Genomic DNA, 20,582 nt, shown 5'->3' on the forward strand with positions numbered 1-20,582 from the left:
TTGGCAGGCATATTTTTAGCCACTGCGCCACTAGGGAAGTCCTTTTTGTTTATTTTTAAAGAAACAGTTGCTAAGGGGCAATCAATAGTTGGTTCTCTTATATAGGTCATGTAAGATGTTTTAAGATTATATTAAGGGGACTTCCCTAGTGGCACAGTGGTTAAGAAGCCACCTGCCAATGTAGGGGACATGGGGTCAAGCCCTGGTCCGGGAAGATCCCACATGCCACGGAGCAATTAAGCCCGTGCGCCACAACTACTGAGCTCATGCACCTCAACTAGAGCCCGTGAGCCACAACTACTGAAGCCCGCGAACCTAGACCCCATGCCCCACAAGAGAAGCCACCGCAATGAGAAGCCCATGCACCGCAATGAAGAGTAGCCCCCACTCGCCACAACTAGAGAAAGCCCGCACGCACCAACGAAGACCCAATGCAGCCATAAATAGAAAATAAAAATTTTTAAAAAGATTATATTAAGAATTTGGGACTTTCCTGGTGGTCCAGTGGTAAAGAATCCGCCTTCCAATGCAGGGAACGTGGGTTCAATCCCTGGTCAGGGAACTAAGATCCCACAGGCCATGGGGCAACTAGGCTCTGGTGCCACAACTACTGAGCTCATGCACCTCAACTAGAGCCCGTGAGCCCAAACTACAGAGCCCACGTGCTCTAGAACCTGCGCACCACAACTACAGATTACACGCGCCCTGGAGCCTGAGCGCCACAACTAGAGAAGAGAAAACCCACACATCACAACTAGAAGAAGTCCACACACCACAATGAAAGATCCCGCGTGCTTCAACGAAGAGCCTGTGTGCTGCAACTAAGACCCGATGCAGCCAAAAATAAATAATAAATAAATCTTTTTATTAAAAAAAAAAGATTATATTAAGAATTTGACCCTCCCTATGCTGCCTTGAATGCATAATAACTATAGCAGGGGTCAGCAAACTTATATATAAGCACATATATATGTATATGCTTATACATAAAAGCAAATTTATAAAGGGCCAGACAGTAAGTATTTTAGACTTGCAGCCCCATGGTCACGGGGCTGCAAAAGCAGCCATGGACAATACATAAATGAATGGATCCACCTGTATTCCAGTAAAGCTTTGTTTACAAAACCAGGCAGTGATGGGTTTGGCCATGGCCATGGCCAGTAGTTTGTTAACCACTGACCTACAGAAATCAAAGCCCTAATTATCATCTTCCATGTCTAAAATAAGTTAGAGTCTTTTTTCCTCTAATGCAGAAAAGAAATTATTTAACGACAGACAACTCCCCAAAGAGACCATGATGGTTTTTCAATATCATATTGATGTTTTAAGCAAGTCTTTGTTGAATATGCTCCAGTCACACTGGTCTTTCCATTCTTTGAACATGTCCCCACCTCAGGACCTTTGCACTCGCTGATTCCTAGGCCTGGAAGAACTGCTCTCAGATCTTTGCATGCCTGCTTTCTCCTTGTCTGTCAGTTCTCAAGCAATGGATTTCCCTGGCCAGTCAGGCTAAGTAAGCCTTGCCCCCCATCATGCTCTAATGCATCACTGGTTTTACTTATTCGGGGTGATAAATGCTATCTGTAAATGATTTACTGCCTTGCTTATTTGCATGCAGTCTTTTTTCCATAGTGAGAAGGTGAGTCCCTCAGGCTCAGGCACTTCCTGTGTCTCATTCACTAGAGTCCCCCCGCCCCCAACTCTGTTGACACATTATTAGTTGTTCTGTTTGTTTTTAAACCTTCATCAGCTCCCATAGGCCTGTGCAGACACATAATTCTCCCTGAAGCAGTGCTGACCAAATATTGTAGACCTGTTCCCTGTTGATTCACTCTTTCTACAGCTATTTACTAAGCACCTATTTTATGCACTGCTCCATACTACGGGGATTCATTAGTGAACACAACGCAAAGAGCCCTCTGCCCTTGAGAGGCTTATATTCTAGCAGGGAGGGAGCAGAAGACAACGAACAACACAATATGTAAGAAAATTACATAATGTTAGAAAGTTATCAGCGCTTTGGAAAAACCGAAAAGTCCAGCAGGGAGGCAGGGAGGCCCTTACTGAGGAGGTGACATCTGAGCAAAGACTTGAAGGAGGTGAGGGAGTTGGCCACGTGGATCCTGGGGGATGGACCTCTAGGTGACATCTATATGAAAGGCCAATGCAGCATCCCTGGGGTGAGCATGCCTGGCACGTACAAGATACAGCACGGAGGCCAATTCTGTTAGAGCAGAGATACGAAGGGAGAGAGAGAAAGATATAACGTCTGATAGATAGAGAGACCCGTTCATGTAGGGCTTTGTAGGACATCCACTGTAAGGATATTCGATTTACTTCAAGGGAAATGGGGAGACGTTGGTGTTTTGAATGAGGAGTACTGTGATCTGGCTGTCTTGTGGAAAAGACGGACAGTAGGAAATAAGGGAGGAATAAGAAACCAGTTAGAAGACTCATAGTAAGCCAGGTAAGAGGTGATGGGGGCTTGGACCACAGTGCCCGCAGTGGAGGTGCTGAGAAGGGCAGGGATCCTGGATCAATCTGGAAAGCAGAGGTACCAGGACTTCCCGATGGGGGCGGGGGAGTGTGGGAGAAAGATAAAAGCCAAAGATGACTCTGGAGTTTTTGACCCAAGCAAGGAAGGATGCAGCTGCCCTCGAGCCGAGCCGGGGAGTTGCGGGGAGCCGGGCTGCGGAGATGCAGATTTTGTTGGGATTTTTTTGTTTGTTTTTTGGCTGCGTTGGGTCTTCGTTGCTGCATGCAGGCTTTCTCTAGCTGCGGCGAGTGGGGGCTACTCTTCGTTGCCGTGCACGGGCTTCTCATTGTGGTGGCTTCTCTTGTTGTGGAGCACGGGCTCTAGGCGCACAGGCTTCAGTAATTGTAGGACGCAGGCTCAGTAGTTGTGGCACACAGGCTCAACTGCTCCACGGCATGTGGGATCTTCCTGGACCAGGGCTCGAACCCATGTCCCTAGCATTGGCAGGTGGACTCACAACCACTGCGCCACCAGGGAAGCCCTGGAAATGCAGATTTTGAGTGGATATTCTGTTTCAGACATCCAAATGGAGATTCTGAGTAACCTGTTTCTGGAGTTCAGGACAGAGATCAAGCTTGGAGACATCTGTTGCCGTAGAGATCGTACTTAAAGCCATCACCAGGAGAGTATAAATAGAGAAGGGAGGGAAGATGACCGAGGACTGGGCACCAGGGCACATTGGGGTGAAGTGGCAGAAGGAGAGGAGGAACTGCGAAGGGGGTTGAGCAGAGCTTCTGAAGAGCTTCTGGTGAGATAGGAATGAAGCCAAGAGACTGGGGTTTCAGAGGCCAAGCGAGGAAAGTGTTTCGAGGAGGGAGCACCCACCCCTTCAAAGATGCTGAGGGGTCAAGGGTGGTGAGGACTGAGGACAGGCGACTGGGTGGGACAGGATGAAGGTCACTGGTGCCCCGAGGAGCTGTTCTGGTGCACAGGTGCAGGTGAGCTAAATAGGGAGAGGAGGGGAACTGGAGAGACATTGTTGGGAAGGTTTGCTGCAAAGGAAGGCAAAGAAATGGTGGCAGCTGGTGGGGGAAGTGAGCTCAAGAGAAGTTTTGTTTTCTTGTTTGTTTTTTAATGATGGGAGACAGTGGTACATTTTTGTGACCATGGGAATAATCCAGTAGAAAGTAAAGCCTTGATAGCATAGGAGACAGAGGAAAACTAGTGGGGACAGAGCTCCAGAGTCGGAGAGATGGGGGAAGATCTAGTGTGCAAGAGGAGGGCTTGGATTCAGCCAGGAGCATCAGAGGGAGGGGGCATCAGGTGTGGGAACAGATGCTGACAGATGGGTTACAGGGCCTGAGAGCCTGAGGGTGTCTTCCTCTATCTGCTTCAATTTTCTCAGTGAAGTAGGAAGCAAGTGGTAAGGATGGGAAGGGAGGTGTTGGGGTTTGTGGAAAGAGAAGCTATGAGAGACGCAGGCAGGCGGGAAAGCAAACCAACAAAGGGCAGGTAGTATAATTACGCATCAGCCTCACGGGCCCGGCCCAGATCTCAGTCCAGAGGCTTAGAAAACACCTCCAGAGGATTAGCAACTGTCTTGAATTGTCTTCAATTACTCATAATCTTTTTTTATCAACTTCTCCCAATAAGCACAAATTTAGATACTTTGCAGGTATGTGATGAAACAAATGTTAACATTTAAATCTCAGGAAAAGGACTTCCTAAGAGATCACCATCATAGCAGTAATACCGCTACTCTATTTCAAGTCATGAAACATGATCCAGAACAGGGTAAAATGGTCGATGGAGAGCTATTAAATGTTACCCCAAACCTATTATTGGGATTTGGAGTCTTTTCCAATAGCCTCCAATTTTGTTACCTAAATCAGCACTTCCCTCATAGAGGGGGATGAGAAAGGGCAGGGAGCCAGGTGCTTCCCAGAGGGAAAAAGAAAGCACCTTCCCTTCATGACATAGAACTGATGGAGAAATTTGCTGAGAACTGACTTAATGACATCCCATGACAAACCTCCAAAGCAAAACAAGACAGTGGATAAGGCACCAGGAAAGAAGAGAATAGGCTAAGAGAAAAATGTAGGGAAATCCATTAGATGAGACCTTACTTCGCCTAAAGCTGTTAGGTAACCCATTTCCACATGAGAGACAACATTTTATGACAGTGCAATGTTTAAATAATCAACACAAAGCAGCTCATTCTCCATTCACACTTTCAGTTTTAAGAGCCTTAAAGTGCTAATGAGGCTGATACACATACAGGGCACCAGAAATTCATCTGGAATAAAATTTATTTATAAAATTAATTTACTTATTAAATTCTTATTAAGTAAATTTAAGAATAATTTATTTATTAAATTATTCTTAAATAAATTTATTAAATACATTAAATAAATTATTTCATTGAGCAATCTGTTTTACATTTTATTTACTCAATGGAAACAAAACTTATCATCCATAAAAGTATACCACATGTACTACCACTTAGGTGCTTATTTACAAACAACAAGAACAGCCCTCTGAGAAGCCACGTTCTTTCAAAGATACATGACATACACCTTATCCAGATGCTCTTTGGATTAAAATGAAATATTTCTAAACCAAAAGTCATCTAGACATTTCACAATCTGTGCAAACCAGCCAAACAAGAAATCATTAAAGGGACTTCCCTGGTGGTACAGTGGCTAAGAATCCTCCTGCCAATGCAGGGGACACATGTTCGAGCCCTGGTCTGGGAAGATCCCACATGCCGCAGAGCAACTGCACTCTAGAGCCCGCGTGCCTATAGCCTGTGCTCCTCAACAAGAGAAGACACTACAATGAGAAGCCCACGCACTGCAACGAAGACCCAATGCAGCCAAAAATGAATACATACACAAATAAATAAATTAATTAAAAAAACAAAGAAATCATTAAAGATTTTGCCACTTCAAGTTCAAGCTTAGTTTTACCAGTCATTTTTAAACATTTTACATAAAAACACAACTTTCTTGGATAATTTCATCATTGTTAAATTGTTACAAGAAGGGCCTCCACAGGACCCCTCACGTGCTGCTGGAGGGATCGTGAATCAGACAAACTGTCTGGAAAATTGTTTGACTCCATCTACTAAAGCTAAACATACACAAAGCCTATGACCCAGGAATTCCACTCCTGGGTATATACTTTATATCCCCAAATTGGAAACAAGCAATAGCCTAGTGACAGTAGACTGGACAAACTATGATACATCCATATACCAAAATACTAAACACCAATCAAAAGAAAAGCACCACCACATGCAACAACACAAATGAATCTCATAGACATAATGAGGAACAAAGGAAGCCAAATATAAACAGTGCATAATAAATTATTACATTTGCATAAGGTTCAAAAATAAGCAAGACTAATCCAAGCTGTCAGAGATCAGGAAGGTGGTCAACTATGGGGGATGAACCAGAAAGGGCTGGGGCGATGGGGGGCCTCTGAGGCTGGGAATTTCCTGTTTCTTGACCTGGGTGTGGTCACATAGTGGTATTCATTCTGAAATTTTCCGGGGCTATACATTTATGATCTGTGCACTTTTCTGTATATATATTATATTTCAAAAATGTTTTCTGGGGAAAAAAAAATGGTGCTCCAAAATTCAGCAGAATCCTTTTAAGAAACAAAGCCTAGAGGGCAGACAGCAGAAGCAAGAAGAACTACATCCTGCAGCCTGTGGAACAAAAACCACATTCACAGAAAGACAAGATGAAAAGGATAGAAGTTGAGACACAGATGTACAGAACAAATGTATGGACACCAAGGGGGGAAAGCCACGGGGGTTGGGGATGGTGGTGTGCTGAATTGGACGACTGGGATTGACATGTATACACTGATGTGTATAAAATTGATGACCAATAAGAACCTACTGTATAAAAAAATAAATAAAATTAAATTTAAAAATTTTAAAGAAAAGAAACAGAGCCTAAAAGCAATAACTTGGCTTTTATGTTTACTGTCCTCTAAAAAATAATTTTCAATATTAAAAAAAACAACTGCTTCTACTGAAATATAAGCTTACATGAAAAGGGAAAATAAATATTTAAAGGATTATACATTTATAGTATAAAATGAGGATATAAATTATCTTTACATCCATTCTGCAGTTAACAAACAACCTTTCTCAATATCAACTTACCTGAGTTGCTTTGCATAGCTGAGTTCAATCTCTGTCCTTTCCTTTACAAATTTGATGTATTTCTCAAGAGTATCAATTCCCCCCTGTGTGTGTTTTTCTAAGTTGTCAAATTGATCCTGTTAATAAAAAACAAAGGGAGAGCTTGTAATCTTTGTCTGTGATTAACGTAACTTCAGTGAACAATTCTCTCATCAATAAATCAGTGCGTAGAAAGCAGTTCTAACATTTTCCATGATTGTACTTGGGTGCTTTTTCGCTGAGCAAATTTTAAATCAACATTACCAAATTTGGTTTGAAAACTGCCTGCGATGTTGAACTCTGACCCCTCTGTTCACGTCCCCTATTCCTGTTAGAAACATGGTGTTTGGATGTATTTAATGTCCTAGCGCAAAGCAAAGTGTCTTCTGCAGATACCAAAAACTGAGAGATGAAACACACTCCCGTGTCAACTCAGTCACACTATTAGCACCTTAACTGTTATCTCTGAGTTAGCATTCAGGATAAGCTCACTGAAATTTGGGGCAAGGAAATGGCAGGGAGAAGAGTTACAAAATACTTGCTTTCTTCAAACAAATGACTCATGCGGACTTCATTCCAACATTCAACCATGCATCAAGTCTACACTATTTGCCAGGAATGGTGCTTGGGGCTGGGGAACAAGAAAGAAGAGAATTATAGCCACGATGTACAGGCTGCCTCAAGATTCCTAGTCTGGAAGGGAGCGGGTAGGTATTCCAGCCACCCCTAATGCAAAGGCAGGGAGAGGCCCAGGAATCAGGGGGACCGGTCCTGCTGGAGCTCAAGGTGGGGGTAGGGCACAAGGGAATGAGTGGTGGTGGGTGACGGAACTAGAGGGTCTGGGCCTGATCACCCAGGGCCTTGAATGCCGAGTTAAGGTGTCTAGACTCTCTGGTGGGCACAAGTGAGCCATTGAAGGGTTCGCAAAGGGAGTGGCACACCAGAGACATGTTTAGCATCACCAGGAGCTGGATGTCAGGGGACATCAATATCCAAAGCAGAGAAACTGGGAGCAGAGGAGAGGATTTTATAGACCATGAACAAAGAATCAGCTAGTCTTAGTGACTGGATGGGGAGGCTGGAAGGGATATGCAGGAGAGGGGAGGATTCTAAGGCGACTCCTTGGTTCTGTTTGCTGTGAGTACACAGGCGGAGGGGCAGCAGTTTGGGGTGAAGTGACATGTGGAGTCAGGGACTGACATGTCCAGAAGAGAGTTGGAAACGCAGATGTATTCAGGGCTCAAGGACGGAGGCCAGGGAGCCGGTAGATCTGAAACAATAGCCAAGGATCAGAACCCCAGAGTCGGCTGCAGCTCTGCACTGAATTCATAAAGAGGGCCAAACCCAGGGAGGAGAGCCCAGAAAGACCTACGAAGGTGGGGTGTTAGCACAACATTGGGGAAGAGAGAATTTGCAAAGGTGAAAGTCTGCTCATGAGAGGTAACAGTAATAGAGGATGAGGTTCTAGCCCAGGCTCTGGGACTTCGCAGAGAAAGGCCATGGAATATCTTAAGGTTTTAGTCATCCACCTACAAGGTGAAGATAGAATCCCTGCGTAATTTGAGAAATCGGTCGTGAGGATCATGTAAGATGGAAAAATGCCAAGTCAAATACAAAAACACAAAGCCACCATGTAACCCTATCCCAGGCGTGTACAATCTTACAATATACATTCGGCATCGTCCTTCAGCTTATTTTTTAGATCCAGCATCTTCAATTTTAAATCTATCATTGTGCTTTGATTCTATTTTCCATTCAAAGCAGTGCAAACTGCAACATGAGAAAACGTTCCATATACTTGACTTAGAGCAGGAGGGTGACAGAGTCAGGACACTTTTTTTCTCAAACTTGAGAAACCCTGGGAATTCCCTGGCGGTCCACTGCTTAGGATTCTGCGCTTCCACTGCAGGGGGCATGGGTTCCATCCCTGGTCGGGGAACTAAGATCCCGCAAGCTACACAAGAGAAACCCTCTTCTGAAGAAAAATAATTTCCTCAACCTTACTCCCGCCCAGGCCCACAGAACAGTTTGATAAACCTCAATTTAAAAAATTCAGGGGCTTCCCTGGTGGCGCAGTGGTTGAGAGTCCGCCTGCCGATGCAGGGGACACGGGTTCGTGCCCCCATCCAGGAAGATCCCACATGCTGCGGAGCGGCTGGGCCCGTGAGCCATGGCAGCTGAGCCTGTGCTCCGCAACAGGAGAGCAAAAAAAAAAAGAAAAGAAATTCAGGCTTTCTTTTACAAGAATATTTTCTAATTGAAAGTAATCACTGTACAATGTTTACCTTTATACCTAATAAGTTCTAATATTATCATAAAAAATCAGAGACCATTTAAGATTTCCATTGATTCTTGGTCCTCAATAACATATTCCACAAACTCTGAGATTTCATTTCAAGAAATGCTGCTCAAGAATGTTATTTATTTATGTTACCTATAAGGTCAAGGGTTGTCAGGCAAATTTATAGTGTAAACAAGACTGTAGATCTCTTTAAACTACTTGAGAGAGCAAATATACAAACAGTTCAAGTAATGATTACAATCATTCCTAGTTAATTAGAGCAAGTCTTTAAAGCTCTCTGCTAATCAGTAACCCTTTGTTAATATAGTTTCATATTGACCTTATTTATTTAAAATTCCTTTTCACACACTTCCCTCCATTTGAGAGCCCTCTCTCTGTATAATTTCCTATCTCCAGAGCCTTACTATTTTTAGCAGTTATAGATGTTATAGACATCTATAGATGTTTATAGATGTTTCCTTGAAGACTTACTAAGATAGTCTGCTCTTAGATTTCACCCTTGTCCTGCTAACAACCTAAGTTCATATTTTTCCTTATTATATTACTTTGCAATTCTTTTTAGCCCTAATATGTATAATATAAAGCAACAGCTTTTGAGATCAAAACACTTTTTAAAAAAAATCTACATTTGAATTGAGTCCACCTTAAAAATTACGGGCCTCAAACCAACAATATGTTTCCAATAAAGTTATCTGTATTCAAGAACATTCTGCAAGCTATAATAAAGCACTTACTAAAATAACAGGGTCCAAGTGAGATAGAAGATATTAATAATAAAAAACCTGACTCAGTAACAAATAAACTAGTACTTGCTTGTGAATATAGCATAGTTCTTTTTTATGCTACATTAAAACATCTCCAATGACACCAGACTCTACTGCTGCTGTCACGTGGATGGCCACAACATGGACTTTCTTGACAGCAGCTACGAGAAAATTCAAAACAGATGAAAAACTAATCATCAACCCACTTACATTCTTCACTAAAATGTGGAAAACTTAATGGAAAAAAACCTCCAAATCTTAAAAAGACTCTTTTGTAAGCAAATATTTTAAGTGGTGTTTTTAAAAATAGCCTTTGCTACTTTGGGGATGGTACCATTATCAAAAATGTGTCCTATCCATTATCTGTGAATTATACCTCAATTAAAGACAGGGAGGGAGGGAGGAATGGAGAGGGAGAGGAAGAGAGAGAGAAATGCATCCCTTCCTGTTTAATGTCACATGATGACACTTTTGAAGACTCTTTTGCCCTCTTAAAAATCGTTGAGGGGCTTCCCTGGTGGCGCAGTGGTTGGGAGTCCGCCTGCCGATACTTTTTTAAAGATCGTTGAGGACCCCAAAGAGCTTTTGTTTACATGGTTTATAGCTATCAATATTTACTCTATCAGAAATTAAAAACTAAAAGATTTTTTAAATACCTATCAATTCATTTAAAAAGACAATAATAAATCCATTATATATTAATGTAACTAGCATATTTTTTTTTAATTTTTTGTTTATTTTTAGGAACTTTACTTTCCAAAACAAAACAAAAAGAAAATGAGAAGAATGGCACTGTTTTACATTTCTGTAAATCTCTTTAATGTCTGGTTTAATAGAAGACAGCTGGATTCTCATATTCTTTTACATTTAGTCTGTTATGAGTCTTTACTTTGGTGGAAGTACATCAAAAAAATACAACTTCACACAGATATGTAGTTAGAAAATGGAGGAGTATTTCAATGCCTTTTCTAGGTAATTGCAGATGTTCTTATTTGACACCACACCCAAACTTAACAAATAGTAGTTTCTTAGAGGTTAGCTGCAATGTGAAATCTGAAACCATGGCAATGAATTTTTCATACTGGTTACAATGAAATGCACTAGTCTGTCTTGCACTTTGAATGGATCTTTCACCTATGCATGAATGCACTATGTATTGGTCATTTGGAAAATATTATTTCTCTGATATGTGCAGATCTTCCAAGTGTTGACACATTTCCATATAAAATATTTTAAAATTCCATGTTTATTTCACTACCTATCTTATCTGATGAGTCTTTAAATATCTGGAAACTGTCAAGCTCACAGTGCCATCTACACATTTTCCAAAATTCTAATTTCCACTTAAAAGCTGGAATTTTATCGTTGGCAACAAATGTTGTCAGTTGTTTCCTTGAGGTGACAGGCTCACTTCTTTCATTTTTGAGAAAATGTTTGACAAATGCTCAAGTGTTTGTCTGTCGATCGTTCTTTGAAGTAAAAACGGTGTCCTATGATAAAAGCAGCTAGACCAGCTCAAAACAATCACTTGAGTATTTTGGTTTAAGCATACTTCCCGTCTGTCTTGTCACACACACTATTAAAAAGATGTATGATGTATATTCAAAGGTTGAGATTTAATAAAATTAATAATCTTTACTGTTTCATCAAGGACATTTAAAAATAAAACTGATTTTTTTTTTTAACAACTAATGGTGAAGAATTCAGTAACTTCTACTACAGTTTGGAGCCACCACCCTGATTCCTGCTAAGGCACCAGCCATCTTACCCACCACTGCTTTTGCACCATCGGTAAAAATGCCAACACAGTGAAAAAGACAATGTCTTACTATCATTATGAAAATAGTTTTGACCTCAGGGACTCCATGAGAGGGTTTCTGGAACCTCCAGAGGTCCAGGGACCACACTTTAGGAACCGCTGTCATATGACACATACTCTAAAATTTCTACTTGAAAGCTTCATATTGCCAAAGATGAAGAAAGTCAGATAATGTATGACCTAATGGAAAATGTTTAATTTATAAGAGCATACTATATATATACTCAACAAGTAACTCCAAAATTGCCAAAAGGACTGCAAATGGATGTGTCCAAGTAGCTCGTTACAACCTGACAGGTACCTTTCCAGAATCTCCCCCCTCCCTCAGAGCCTCCTCTTGAATTCTCATTGCTCTCTGAATTCCAACCAACCAAAGTCTCCTGCCAGGAGCTTTCAGCTGTAAGGGGCTGAGTAAGCTGAAGAGACAAATGAGTTGCAATTGTATTAATCAGCATACAATTGCTGTATTATTTTTCAGGTGTGGTTTTCTGTCCTAGACTGTGACTAAGCTCCTTTATACACTGAAGATTGAACCGAAATAAGCATGAACGCTGGCATTTGTTTGGCTCATTATATCTTCATCAGTTTCTAAAAAATCATGAAGCTAGGACTTCCCTGGTGGCACAGTGGTTAAGAATCTGCCTGCCAGTGCAGGGGACACCGGTTAGATCCCTGGTCCACGAAGATCCCACATGCCACGGAGCAACTAAGCCCGTGCACCACAACTACTGAGCCCGCATGCCACAACTACTGAAGCCCAGGTGCCTAGAGCCCGCACTCAGCAACAAGAGAAGCCACCGCAAAGAGAAGCCCTTGCACTGCAATGAAGAGTAGCCCCTGCTCACTGCAGCTAGAGAAAGCCCACGCGCAGCAACGAAGACCCAATGAAGCCAAAATAAACTAATAAATAAATTTATTTTTTAAAAAAATCATGAAGCTGAATACAAACAAATTTTGCCTTCCTATATATCTACAATATAAACCCATCAGTCAGGGTTGAGACTGGTCTCTGTAGGTCAGCATACAATGATTATTCTTGCTTATTTAGGAAGACTTCTGAAATCTTATTTTTTTTTTCAAATGATGCAAAAGAACTAACACAGGAACTACATGCACAAAAGCTATTTACTTTAAGATGAGGAGACCAAATCAGCCACAAGGAAGTTTTCTCCAAAGTGTAGGTCAATTTTTAACACAATACTTCCTGTAATCAAAAAGCATTCTAGGGACTTCCCTGGTGGCGCAGTGGTTAATACTCTGTGCTCCCAATGCAGGGGGCTTGGGTTCGATCCCTGGTCAGGGAACTAGATCCCACATGCATGCCAAAACTGAGGAGCCCGCCTGCCACAACTAAGGAGCCCGCCTGCTGCAACTAAGACCCAGCACAACCAAATAAATAAAGTATGCTAAACAGATACATTCAAAATCCCTGGAAAAAGCCAATCTAGTAAGAAGCTAAGTTGCTAAAGTTACCTCTGTGTAAATGGCTCCGACTCAGAGGAAGGGTATACTGAAGGTAGCTCTTCTCCACTTAAATCCGTCCCTCTGCAGCAAGTTACTCAGGGAAGGCAATTATCCCCACCGTATCACTGGGGCACTTCCATCTGTGCTATCAAACCACCATGTTAGGATACTCTAATTCTGTAAAAATCCACTTTCCTAAGGACTTGGGCACTTTATAAAGTGGCAGACCTTAAATGTATCCATTTCAACAGAATCACTTGGAATGCAATTACCGGTGTTGGCTTCCTCTTCTCTTTGAGGGAAGAGTGTCAGAAGGAATTTGAAAAAGAATAGATACAGGTATATGTATAACTGAATCACTTTGCTGTACACCGGAAACTAACACAACATTGTTAATCAACTATACTTCAATGTAAAATAAAAATTAAAAAATTAGAGTGTCAGAAGGCATAGATTTATCCTCAGTAAATGTAACAAGACCTCCATTTAAAGTGTTTTTAGGGACGTCCCTGGTGGTGCAGTCAGTGGATAAGACTCCACACTCCCAATGCAGGGGCCTCAGGTTCAATCCCTGGTCAGGGAACGAGATCCCATATGCATGCCGCAACTAAGAGTTCGCATGCCACAACTAAGGAGCCCACGTGCTGCAACTAAGACCCGGTGCAACCAAATAAATTTTTAAAAAATGTTTTAAGGGCTTCCCTCGTGGTTGAGAGTCCTCCTGCCGAGGAGGGGAGGATCCCATATTCCTGAGGAGCAGCTGGGCCCATGAGCCATGGCCGCTGAGCCTGCGCGTCCGGAGCCTGTGCTCCGCAACGGGAGAGGCCGCAACAGTGAGAGGCCCGCGTACCGCAAAAAAAAAAAGTTTTAAAAAATCCATTTGAGTCTGAATAGTCAAGTGGCTGCATCTACAGGAACAAAAAAAGTTTTATACAACTTTATAAACAAGGGACCTCCCTGGTGGTCCAGTGGTTAAGAATCCACCTTCCGATGAAGGGGACACGGTCCGATCCCTGGTCAGGGAACGAAGATCCCACATGCCACAGGGCAACTAAGCCCTCGCACCGCAACTACTGAGCCCACGCACCACAACTAGCAAGACGCCCGTGCGCCACAGTGAAGATCCCATGTGCTGCAACTAAGACCCGACGCAGCCAAATTAATTAATTTTAAAAAACTTAATAAACAAAAATGTGTCATCCCAAATAGCACCTGCAATTCTATTTCTTGAATGTTTAACAAAGACTTCAGTTCATTTTCATGGACAAAAGAAGACTTGTCCTCATACATTACATTAAAAGCAGAAATACCCCCAAATATAGGTTCGACGTAAAAGTTGTCAAACCTTAAAAGTGATGAAAAACCATTACCCAAAGTGACTTCAATGTTTGACCAAAGTAGATAAAATGTGAAAGGCAGCATTAGAGTGTTTTTCTTTCAAGCAGCCAGAAATCCTTGTGTTTTGGCAATACAAGTAGAGGCAGATTCTGTCAAACCATATACACAATACATCTACTGATTCTGAAACGGGTCCTGTGAATTAGTGTGGTGTGCTCCTTGGGTTGAAAATGCCTACTCAAGCAAGAGCCTGTGACATAATTGACAAAATAGGGGCTCTGATATCATAGGGTCATGGCTGGACAGTCAAGTTAGTATAATGGATTTTAATTTAGGAAGGGAATGCATGCAAAATGAAAGGTTTTCCTGAACTCAGAATCTCTTTAAAAAGCAAGTCTGCAACATGTCATAAAAATAGGTATACAAATTCAGGTATATTTGCTGTAACCAGTCACCATCGAACACTCTTTTCTGTTGTGAAAATGAAAATACTAAAGACTTAGTCCATGTTCATGGTTCTTTCCAGCCATTGCATTGGAAACATGAGAGGTAAGAACATATACAAACACAAGATGAAAATACATGTATGAGTCAAAAAAAAAAAAAGCTTTCACTGAAGTTTGAGGCAACAGCATATGGATGAAGTTAGCGACGTGAAGAATGTGGAAAGGCGCACAGAACACGAAAAGCTGCATTTTGGAATTTTTCTAACGATAATTATATTGTGTAAAAAGGGCAATAAAGAGGCTGATGTTGGATGTACAACAAATGAGAGGCCCCAGAAAGCAGAAGACTTGGGGCTAATGAATGTGGGGTGCCCTCAGCCAAATGTGATGTGATTTTACATTGCATCCTGAAGTGAAAAGAGAAGGTAACAACTATAACATGGAGAAAAAGCACCAGAATTTTGACTCTACCAGAGTCCAAGCAGATGAGATTTGGAGGGGAAATTGCTATGGAATGTATTCCTTTAAGAAGCCACAATGGGGACTTCCCTGGTGGCGCAGTGGTTAAGAATCTGCCTGTCAATACAGGGGACACGGGTTTGAGCCCCGGTCCAGGAAGATCCCACATGCCGCGGAGCAACTAAGCCCGTGTGTCACAACTACTGAGCCTGCGCTCTTAGAGTCCGTGAGCCACAACTACGGAGCCCGAGTGCCACAACTACTGAAGCCCACGTGCCTAGAGCCCGTGCTCCACAACAAGAGAAGCCACCACAATGAGAAGCCCACACACTGCAACGAAGAGTAGCCCCCGCTTGCTGCAACTAGAGAAAGCCTGCGCACAGCAACGAAGACCCAACGCAGCCAAAAATCGATAAAGTAAAATTAAAAGAAAAAAAAAAAGAAGCCACAATGAGCTTCTGGTCTATTTCAATGTTCTTAGAACATCTTAGTCACTTTCCACCCCCATCTCTGCTCCTTTGGATACAGTAAAAGCAACAAACAAACATCTGTAACTGTCCCAAACAGACTGAGTGAAAGAGACTGCAAAGCCCTCTTTCTGCAAAGAGCGCTTATTTTCTTTCATTAAAACAAACAAACAAACCCACTAACTTAGTAAATGATATTTTTAACAGTATTTTTCCAGATAGGCAGTATCAAATACCTCAAGCAGAGGAGGTGAAGAATTAAGGATGATGGGGTCAGGGGGGAGGGATAAATTAGGGAGTTTTGGATTAACAGATACACACTACTGTATATAAAGTAGATAAACAACAAGGACCTACTGTATAGCACAGGGAACTCTACTCAGTACTCCATAATGATGTATATGGGAAAAGAATCTAAAAACGAGTGGATATATGTACACGTACAACTGATTCACTTTGCTGTACACCTGAAACACAACATTGTAAATCAGCTATACTTCAAAGAAAGAAAGAAAGAAAGGAAGGAAGAAAGAAGAAAGAAAAAGGATGATGAAGCTATAAAAACTAGTTTCAGAAAGCTGGGTCTAGCTTGTAAGTAGTGGGCTGAATCAATGCTAATTGAAGATAGAAACTAGTCAGAGAACAAAATCTTGCCCTTTATGAGAAAAAACGCTCTGTCTCATTGTGACGGCACACAAGAGGGGCTTTGCTTAGTCAACTCATGACTGTAAGATGAACATCTGTAACACAAACACCCAGAATCGTTACTGTCTGGCTTCGACCTGGCACAGAATCTCCTCATTCATTTCCTGGTTTCTGTGCATCAGCTTGGAACATTGAAGGTTGTCTACATATGAACTGGTTCCTTTCCCGAGCCTGCTCCATCAGCAGGTGCAAGAGTGGAGTCCCCTTCCCCTCCTCCAGCTGTCCAGCATTCCTCTGAGCCCTGGAGAACTCACTGTACCTCTCAAACAGCCCACACTGTCCTCCATGGGTGATTCTCTCCTCCAGGAAGCATGTTCAAGACCAACCCAAGGGCAGAAGAAAAGAAGGAGCGGAAGAGGAGGAAACCACACTCTAAATACCAGGAAGAACTTTGAAGGCAGTCCAAAGACTAATGAAGAGCAAAGTATATAAGTAAATTTTTAATGAAAAGGAAAAGCCAGATTTTAGAAGTCTGACTTATTTCTAAACTCTATAAAAATATGTCCAGGTGTGTGTGGGGCATTGGGCAAAATATTATAGAAATATCACAGGGAAACATTTTTTTAAGCCCTGGCACCTGAAACTTAGTTAACGTCGATGAAAAAGATTATCTAAACACTTAACAATTTACTCACTTCCAATTTTAAGTAAAGAAGGTCAAGCAAATACAGGCTGTCCCTTTCCAAGACAGGGGATACCAAGTCTCAATCCCGCTGCCACAACCCAGTATCTGACCCAAAGAACCCACATGACAGGCTAGATTGGACCCATCAGAAAGTCTCTGGAAATAGGTGCTGGAGGTAAGAGGTGAAAATTGTTCCTGTGAGAAGTTAGAGAAAAAAACGTGAGTCTGCAGAGATGGAGAATAAAGCAGAGATGCCAGACAACATTACTCTGGGCATTCAAAATGGGTGTATGGCGAGCTTTCCACTGGCTGACTCAAGTCCTTTGGGAGACTGGCCTGTTCTTCCAGCCCCTGGTTCTGTAAGATATCCCTTGGAACAGACCCTCTTGGCTGGCAATGAAGCAGTTGCCTGCCTCCCATTCTGTGGGTCGAGCAGCTCTCCTGATACAAGATCACTTTTCCCATCTCCCTTGCAGCTAGGACATGAACATGTGACATCACCCTGGCTAGTGAGGTGTATGGGATATCTACAGGTGGCTTCTGAAAAAGACTATCCTCCCTATTAAACTCCTCCCCTTCTTAACTTGACTTGGTCATAGCTGCCTGTGGTGCTTGGAACTGCACCCTCTCTCCCCGATTTGCCCAGCTGCCTTTTACTGATCCTTCTTGTTTCAGTTTAAACATCACTTCCTCTGAAAGGCTTTCTCTAATCCCACATCTAGATTGAGTCCCATACTTCCAGTCTCCCACTGCCTTTTTATTTTAACCCCCACTACAACTCTAGTGTTTCCACTATAATTCCAGTGCCTATGGTCAGCGCTCAGTAAGAAATGGTTGAATGTTTGCAATTTTGGAAAAGAAACAAGGGGTGTGGGTTAGATTGAAAGTAACAAAAGACATAAAGCAAAGAGGCTTAGATGATAGGACACATACTATCTCACAAAGAGTCCAGAGGCAGGGATGTTCCAGGATTGGTGTTGATGGTCAGTAATTTCATTAAAGAGCCAGATGTTTTTCATCTCTTGTTTCTGCCATTCCCAGCACATCAGTGATGCTTCCTCCTCCTGGTTACAGGAAGTCCCCTTTCTAAATTCTAAAAAATCTGAAATTCCAAACACATCTGGCTCCAAAGGTTTTGGATAATATCAATAGATGTTGAATGTAATTTGGGGAAATCAGTTGCTCAATAAGACAAGATAGGAAAAATAAAAGGTACAAGGATTGGAAAGGAAGAAATATGTCATTCACAGATTATATGATTAACTATGTAGCACAGACAAAAGAATCCAGTGATAATTTTTTAGAATTAAGAGTTTAACATGATTGCTGAATATAAAATCAACGTACAGGACACAATTGCTTTTCTATAAACCAGCAACAAACAGAACATGAAATTTTAGAAACAATTTCATTTACAATAGCATGAAAAGTTGCAAGTAGATAGAAATGAACTTAATAGAAAATGTGTGAGATCGTCATGGAGAAAATGATAAAACTTTCTTAAGAGACATTAAAGAAAACCAGAATAAGTGGAGAGATACAAGCCATGTTCATGGATTGGAAGGCTCTATACTGTAAATGTATCAAATCTCCCCCAAACTATCTATAGATTCAATGCAGTTTCAATTAAAATCTCAACAAGTTTTTGGAGAATATAATTCAAAGATTAAAAGGAGTTGAGGGACTTCCCTGGTGGCGCAGTGGTTAAGAATCCTCCTGCCAATGCAGGGGACACGCGTTCGAGCCCTGGTCCGGGAAGAGCCCACATGCCACGGAGCAACTAAGCCCGTGTGCCACAACTACTGAAGCCTGCGCGCCTAGAGCCTGTGTTCCACAACAAAGAGAAGCTACTGCAGTGAGAAGCCCGCGCACCGCAACATAGACCCCGCTTGCCCGCAACTAGAGAAAGCCCACGTGCAGCAACGAAGACCCAATGCAGCCAAAGGTAAAAAATAAATAAATTTTTAAAAAAGGAGTTGAAAAGGTAAATCAATAGCCAAAAACACTCTTGAAGAGCAAGGCAGGGGTGGGTACTAGCCACACCGGATATTGACTTATTATGAAGTTAATTAAGAGGCTGTGTGGTATTGGCCAGGGACAGAAAAATAGGTGAATGCAAAGAACAGAAAGGCCAGGAACAGACCCGTGCCAAAAAAGACTTTGTATAGAAAACAGGTAGCCGTATAGAAAAGACAGAGAACCTGATGGCAGGACCTGGGGTCTGGAGCTAGAATGAATTGGTTTGAACTCTGGCTCTTTGACATACCAGCTATGTCACATGGAGCAAGTTACTTAACTTCTCTGTGTTTCTGCTTCTTGTCTAAAAAAGTGGGCATAATAGCAGGATCTATTTGTAGGGTTACTGTAAGGTTTAAATAAGTTATCTCATGCTTAGAACACTGCTTGGTACATGGTAAGCCCTCAGTAAGTGTGAATACTGGCATCATCATCACCACCACCACCATCATCATCATCAAAGGCCAATGGGGAAAAAACAAGCTGTTCAATAAAAGGTGCTGGAAGCGGCGGGGGGTGGGTGGTGGTGGTGGGATGAACTGGGAGATTGGGATTGACATATATACACTGATATATATAAAATGGATAACTAATAAGAACCTGCTGTATAAAAAAATAAATAAAATTCAAAACTTCAAATAAAATAAAAGGTGCTGGGATAATTGTACATCTATTGAAAAAAATGAAATCAAAACTCTATCTCTTACAATACATACACAAACTCATTCCAGGTAGATTAAGGACCTAAATGGAAAGGGCAAGACTGTAACATTCTCAGGAGACAATATAGGAGAATGCTTTTCTGACCTTGTAGGAAAGGATTTTTAAACAAGATATAAAAAGGCATTCACTGTAAAGAAAAATAGATTGATAAACCTGACTGTACAAAAACTAAAAACTTCTAGGGGACTTCCCTGGTGGCGCAGTGGTTGAGAATCTGCCTGCCAATGCAGGGGACACAGGTTCGAGCCCTGGTCCGGGAAGATCCCACGTGCCGCGGAGCAACTGAGCCCGTGCGCCACAACTACTGAGCCTGCGCTCTAGAGCCCGCGAGCCACGACTGCTGAAGCCCGCGTGCCTGGAGCCCGTGTTCCGCAACAAAGAGAGGCCACTGCAATGAAAAGCCCGCTCACCGCAGTGAAGACCCAACACAGCCAAAAATAAATAAATAAATAACGACACAAATAAATAAATAAATTTAAAAAAACAAAACTAAAAACTTCTGTTCATGAAAAAGATACCACGAGGAAAGTGAAACGATACAGGACAAACTGGGAGAAGATATTTGTAACACATGATCAACAAAGGGTTAGTAAGTATCTAGAATATAGAAGGAACTCCTTTAAATCAATTTTCTTTTTTTAACTGAGGTATAACTGACATATAACATTATATTAGTTTCAGGTGTACAAAATAATTATTTGATATTTATATTGTGAAATGATTGCCACAGTAAGTCTATTTAACATCAGTCACCATACACAGTTACAAAAAAATATT

General features: G+C 41.9%; 1 protein-coding gene across 4 annotated transcripts in view; it reads right to left on the reverse strand.

The window, feature by feature from the left end:
* Nucleotides 1-20,582, reverse strand: part of FNBP1 (formin binding protein 1) — a 135,203-nt gene that overhangs the window by 86,478 nt on the left and 28,143 nt on the right. For all 4 annotated transcript variants that reach the window (XM_024762486.1, XM_024762484.1, XM_024762487.1 and 1 more), the window contains exon 2: nucleotides 6,660-6,775. In XM_024762486.1, coding sequence (XP_024618254.1) covers nucleotides 6,660-6,775 — 116 coding nt within the window. The remainder of the gene's footprint in view (nucleotides 1-6,659; nucleotides 6,776-20,582) is intronic.

This window comes from Neophocaena asiaeorientalis, unplaced genomic scaffold (genome assembly GCF_003031525.2).
Source record: "Neophocaena asiaeorientalis asiaeorientalis breed wild unplaced genomic scaffold, Neophocaena_asiaeorientalis_V1.1 scaffold78, whole genome shotgun sequence".
Lineage (NCBI taxonomy): Eukaryota > Metazoa > Chordata > Mammalia > Artiodactyla > Phocoenidae > Neophocaena > Neophocaena asiaeorientalis.